The sequence below is a fragment of the Megalopta genalis genome, chromosome 11 (assembly GCF_051020955.1).
Source record: "Megalopta genalis isolate 19385.01 chromosome 11, iyMegGena1_principal, whole genome shotgun sequence".
Taxonomy (NCBI): Eukaryota; Metazoa; Arthropoda; class Insecta; order Hymenoptera; family Halictidae; genus Megalopta; species Megalopta genalis.
In genome coordinates this window covers 950,416-956,716 of record NC_135023.1, presented here as the reverse complement: position 1 = coordinate 956,716, position 6,301 = coordinate 950,416, and the positions used below count along the sequence as shown (strand labels likewise).

General features: G+C 43.5%; 1 protein-coding gene and 1 long non-coding RNA gene across 2 annotated transcripts; one reads left to right on the top strand and one right to left on the bottom strand.

Moving 5' to 3' along the window:
- Positions 1-250: 250 nt before the first annotated feature.
- On the bottom strand, positions 251-1,175 carry LOC143260306 (uncharacterized). The gene is made up of 2 exons (XR_013034451.1): positions 621-1,175; positions 251-534 (listed from the first exon to the last, which is right to left on the bottom strand). It is a non-coding gene; the product is annotated as an uncharacterized LOC143260306 (long non-coding RNA).
- Positions 1,176-3,361: 2,186 nt separating this feature from the next.
- On the top strand, positions 3,362-5,276 carry LOC143260284 (uncharacterized). The gene is made up of 3 exons (XM_076525285.1): positions 3,362-3,906; positions 3,974-4,448; positions 4,593-5,276. Exons 1-3 carry the CDS (start codon positions 3,362-3,364, stop codon positions 5,274-5,276), a joined length of 1,704 nt encoding a protein of 567 aa, XP_076381400.1.
- The last annotated feature ends 1,025 nt before the right edge of the window (positions 5,277-6,301 follow it).

Below are 6,301 nucleotides of genomic sequence, written 5' to 3'. Positions count from 1 at the left end.
TAATACAATCTGAATGGTTGCGACATTGTTACGGCCCTCTAATTCATTGATTTTGTCTCTAAGCCGATATTCTACGAAGTCAGTGAACACGTGTGCCGCGACTTCTTTGACTCAAATTCCATAATACAATGAGATAACTTTTTTAAATTTTAACATTTTTAACACCGATCTTTTATTTTACATATTGCTGACAGTGCGCGCGATATAGTTTGGACAGGTATTTCCGATTAAAATAAAATCGATCACGATATAATTTCGATTATGTACATTTATTCATTCAATATTTAATATGAAATTCATTCGATTCCATCGTTATTGCGATTACATAAGTAAAATTCTAAATTATATATAAAATTATATTGACATTAATATCAACATTAAATATATATAGCATTAAAATCTTCAACGACATAGTGTATAATTAGGTAAGTGGAAAATAGTATTTTGCATTAAATCGTTCCGTTGCATATCATCCTTGGAATTGCCGTGGTCAAAAAGGTGATAGTTTCCCGCTATCTTCTAACAACAATTCAACTATAAAAAAAATTAATTTGTAAATAATTCATATTTTCAAATTGGTTGAAAATTGTTTACCATTATATGAACAAGTATGTACTTACCTATATGGTTGTTGCTCCCTCGTCATGATGTATGATATAATATTACGCACGATGTATTGTATGTGAGGTGGTTCAGTTGGAATAATCATTCTTCATCCCTGAATGAGGTAACGGGTTTCTGCAGTCATAGTTCAGTTACTATACAAAATTAATCCTCCAGGTTCATTCCTTATTTCGGTACCATTCCTTTTATCTTCCTCGTCACATTTTAATAAATATTTTCTAACATGAGTAGGAATGCTAGTAACGTTCTAAGCCACTGTGCTCGAGGGGTAAGTCAAACCGCGGGGCAAGAGAGGGGAATCCAGCCGCCATGAGCGCTGGTGGGTATGGAGGGGGAAGTGTGGCCTTGAGCGCAGGTAGGTGTGGAGGGGGATGGGCCGCGGCGTGCTCCGTAGTGGGGGGAGTCTCGCGGTTTTGCATTTCGTACGCGTTATCGATAGTCGCTTATCTACCGGTCTTCTGTTCTTATTGAATTTAATTATGCAGCGTTTTATATCGCGCTTGCATTTTCACATAGTAGGAGATGTTTTGGAGTGAGAGAGAGAGAGAGAGAGAGGGAGAGAGGGGTAGCCGCATCGCAACGGTTTCTCTCTCTCTCTCTCTCTCTCTCTCTCTTCGGCAGCATTTGTAACGAGTTTGGACACGTTTTTTAAAGCGGTCTTCTCGTCTTATTGAAATTTAATTATGCAGTGTTTTTTATCGCGCTTGCATTTTTACATTGTAGGAGATGTTTTGGAGTGAGAGAGAGAGAGGGGGTGTAGACACATCGCAACGGTTTATCTCTCTCTTCAACAGCATCTGTAACGAGTTTGGACACGTTTTTAAAGCGGTCTTCTCGTCTTATTGAAATTTAATTATGCAGTGTTTTTTATCGCGCTTGCATTTTTACATTGTAGGAGATGTTTTGGAGTGAGAGAGAGAGAGGGGGTGTAGACACATCGCAACGGTTTATCTCTCTCTTCAACAGCATCTGTAACGAGTTTGGACACGTTTTTAAAGCGGTCTTCTCGTCTTATTGAAATTTAATTATGCAGTGTTTTTTATCGCGCTTGCATTTTTACATTGTAGGAGATGTTTTGGAGTGAGAGAGAGAGAGAGGGGGTGTAGACACATCGCAACGGTTTATCTCTCTCTTCAACAGCATCTGTAACGAGTTTGGACACGTTTTTAAAGCGGTCTTCTCGTCTTATTGAAATTTAATAATGCAGCGTTTTTTATCGCGCTTGCATTTTTACATTGTAGGAGATGTTTTGGAGTGAGAGGGAGGGATAGACACATCGTATCGGTTTCTCTCTGCCGCTCGATCGTTTTTCGTCATCGACGAAACGTGGTTTTTTGGAGTGTGAGAGAGAGGTGTAGACGTGTCGCAACGGTTTCTCTCTCTCTCTTTCTCTCTCTCTCTCTCTTCCGCACGGTCCGCTATGAACGAAGCGCGGTTTTTGGAGTGTGAGAGAGAGGTGTAGCCGCATCGCAACGGTTTCTCTCTCTTCGGCACGGTCCGCTATGAACGACGCGTGGTTTCACATTTCGTTTGGATTGAGATAGAGGGGTAGATTCGTCGAAATTTAACTATCTAGCGTTTTCTTATCGCGCGCGCATTTTTGAGAGAGATAGAGAGGGGTAAAAGTAAAAGATTTAATAACATATTTATTTGAGAAAGAATCCAAGCCCTAATCCCAATAGGTTGTTGAAAAAAGAAACTTTAGCCTCGGACAAAAATTAATCTATAGTTTACTTTGGATCGAGATTCGAAAATATTAGCTTACGTTTCCGCCCGGTTCCGTCAGCGCGTACCGACGGTAATGTAAACTATATCTAAGATACCGCGATATGCCATCGGCGGTTGCATTTTTGCGGTTTCGAATCCCGGATGACTCTCGGACGCGTTATCTTCTCACGGTGTCAGTTTTCTCATCTTATTGAATTTTCTTTCGCTAAATTCGCTATTCAGTCGCGAATCGTTATGGAAGTTTGTTCGTTTGCAATATCCATCGCGAGCATGCCGTCCTTGAACACGGTGTTCATAATTTTTCGGATTCGACAGAACGGATTTTTAGCCGATATTACAACGTTCTTTCGTGCAACGTTTACGCGATACTAGATACCATCGGGATGGGAGAGAGTCGCAACGGTTGGTTGATGCAAAGTTTAGTTAAATTTGTTAAAACTGGTAATTTAACCGAAGACGTTAAATTGAAATTGAAAAATTTGCTTCGTAAGCAAATTTTCGTAAGATGACGCAAGTGTGCAAGGATATGTTAGAATTATTGACTCGTATGTCGACGTAGATCCGAACTGTCGACGAGTATCGCGAATGGACGAAATCGTACATCGAGTGTTTGCGGTTGCGTAGAAAATACATGAACATCGAGAAAATAAACCGAGGATCCACGAGTGTAAAATCGAGCTTACTATCGATCGTGTGTCGCATGAAAACACTGAACGCCGCGCTGTGTCATCGGTTTTCGTCTCGCGTTGGCAGAGGTTTGTACGGAAGCGTTGGCGCGAGAGCATCGACTCTTCGTTGGGAGAACATCGAGTCGGCGTTTCAGAATCGCATATCGACCGGCATCGTGATCAACGTCGAACATATCGATCCGCGTTATTTTTTCATTCGTTTTTGAAAGTGAACGTGGTATTGGAGGTGAAATTTGTGTTGCGCGACGAGGTTTCGGTGAAAAGTTTTAAAACGCGAAATCCGATCGTCCAATCTACGTCACTGATACGCGAAAGATCTTATGCCTACGCTTCTGGCCTCGATCCAGGAGTTTCAAGAACGGGACAGCGGATGGGCGTTGTCGAAGATCTTGCACTTGATGGTGAATTCTAACAAGTATCAACCGTTGCAAGTAGGTTGCGGGATACCCGTGCCCCGAGCAGTGCAACTGAAGAGAGTCGTCGTCAACGTGAACAGTAAGGACGACGCGTGTTTCTTTTGGGCAGTGGTGTCAAGTCTGTATGTAGATCATTCGTATCGCGCATCATCCTATCTGCATGACAGCGATGTGCTCCGTACCGAGGGATTCCAAATGCCGGTGTCGTTCAAAGACATACCGAAGTTCGAAGAGGCGAACGACGTTTCCGTGAACGTGTTCGAATGGGATAGGAAACGAGAAAGCTGTCAAACATTGCAACCAACCTCGAGGAAACGGGAGAAACACGCAAATTTGTTGTTTCTACAGGATACGATAAATTTGTGGAATTATTACGTCAGTATAAGGAATTTATCCCGTCATGTTTCATCCCAGCTTAGCACGCACCATCATAAGTATATTTGCAATCGGTAAGTACTGTACTCGAATTTATTTTTGTTTCGAAGAAGAAAATTATAGCATGGCTTTCTCTTCCAGGTGTCTGCAATATTTCAGATCGCAGGAAAAATTGGACATTCACGTCGTCGACTGCGGTCGAATGAACGAATGCGCTTTGATCCTTCCGACGGAAGACGACAAGTGGCTGAAGTTCAAGAACCACGCGTATAAGAAACCGGCACCGTTCGTTATCTACGCAGACTTGGAATGTCTGCTGGAGAAACAGAAAGATCAAGGTCATGGAACTTGTCGCAGATATCAGCATCACCGTGCCTTCAGTGTAGGCTACTACCTTCATTGTCGATACGATAGCTCCCTGTGCGAGTATCGGACTTATCGCAACGAGAAAGATTGTATCGCGTGGTTCGCATCGGAGTTTTACAAGTTGAGCCTTAAATTGCAGCCGGCGTTCGATCGGGCGGTTCCGATGGCTACAATGACTGTCGCGCAAATTTCGGAATTCCATACCGCCACGCATTGCCACGTGTGCGAAGAACCGTTAGGCGATCGTGACGTATGAGTGCGCGATCATTGTCATTTCACGGGCGCGTATCGTGGTCCGGCACACAACAATTGCAATTTGGGCTATCGTTCTTCGTTCGTGGTTCCGGTGTTTTTTCACAACTTGTCCTGCTACGACGCACACTTCATCATCAAGGAGTTAGCTAACGCGTTCGAAGGTAAAATAGATGTGCTACCTCTTACGAAAGAGAACTACATTTCTTTTACGAAACACGCGAAGAACGTGGGCAAATCATGGAAGAAACATATAAAGTTCCGATTCGTCGATTCCTTCAAGTTTTTGAACTCCAGTCTGGACAAGCTGTCGTCGTCTCTTGACAAGAGCGATTTGCGGATCTTGAGGAATCAATTCGGGCAAATTTGTGACGACGATTTCCATCTGCTAACCAGGAAAGGTGTTTTCCCGTACGACTACGTAGCGACATACGATAAATTAAGCGACACCCGTTTACCGCCGCGCGAAGCATTTTACAGCGAGCTGTACGACAGCGAGATATCCGATGTCGACTACCGCCACGCGAGCGAAGTTTGGTCACGTTTCAACATACAAACGTTAGGGCAGTACAGCGACCTGTACTTGAAAGTAGACGTGCTGTTGTTGGCGAACGTGTTTGAAAATTTTCGCGAAATGTCGCTCGATAATTACAGCCTCGATCCAGCGCATTATTACACGTTGCCCGGTTTCGCGTGGGACGCGATGCTCACCGACATGGACATGCTTTTGTTCGTGGAGCGGGGATTACGGGGTGGGTTGAGTCAATGTTCGCATCGTTACGCGCGCGCGAATAACAAGTACATGTCGATGTACGATTGGAACTAATCGTCCACCTATCTGATGTATTTCAACGTTAATAATTTGTTGGGCCATGTCGCAACCTTTGCCGCACAGAGGTTTCCGATGGGTCGACGATGCGAGTGATTTCAACGTCGAATCCGTGCCTATCGTCAGCCCCGTCGGATACATACGACTTGGAGTACCACCAGGCAATTCACAATTCTCACTCGGATTTTCCGTTTTGTCCGATTCACGAAGTTAGAGCGTCGCAAAAGAAATTGCTAGCAACGGTTAGCGACAAGACCCGTTACGTTCTCCATTATCGATACCTCCAGCAACGTTTGAGGCATAATTTAAAATTGAAGGGAATCCATCGGATACTGGAAGCTATCGAGCTGGTTACGTGCTTACATAGATTTAAACGCAAGATTGTGCGCCAGCGCGAACACTGATTTCTCGAGGAATCTGTTTAAACTGATGTACAACGCGGTTTTCGGAAAGACGATGGAGAACGTGAGAGATCGCGTGAACGTGGTGTTGCTCTCGCGATGAAGCGGTCGACATGGTGCAGAACGTTTAATATCCCGACCAAATTTCCACAGATGTACCGTATTCTCCGAGGATTTTATTGTGATTCAAATGAAACAGCTTTCCATTAAATTTTATAAACCCGTTTACATAGGCATGTCGGTGTTGGACATGTCGAAATTACGTTTGTACGACTTTTTGAAAATTTTGTACACGGACACGGATAGTTTGATTTATCGGATTGCTTGTGACTATGCGTACGAGACGATAAAACGTGACATTGACCGACACGATACCAGCAATTATGATAGAGACAACGCGCATGGTGTTCCAATCGCTAACAACAAAGTCATCGGATTGATGAAGGACGAGAACAGGGGCAAAATCATGACAGAGTTTGTGGGTCTTCGCTCGAAAATGTACCCGATTCAGGTACAGAACAAAAACGATGTGAAAAAAATTAAAGGAATTAGGACCAACGCGAAGATCAAAAGTATAACTTTTGACGACTATGGCATGCCTTTACGATCACTTGGAAAAGT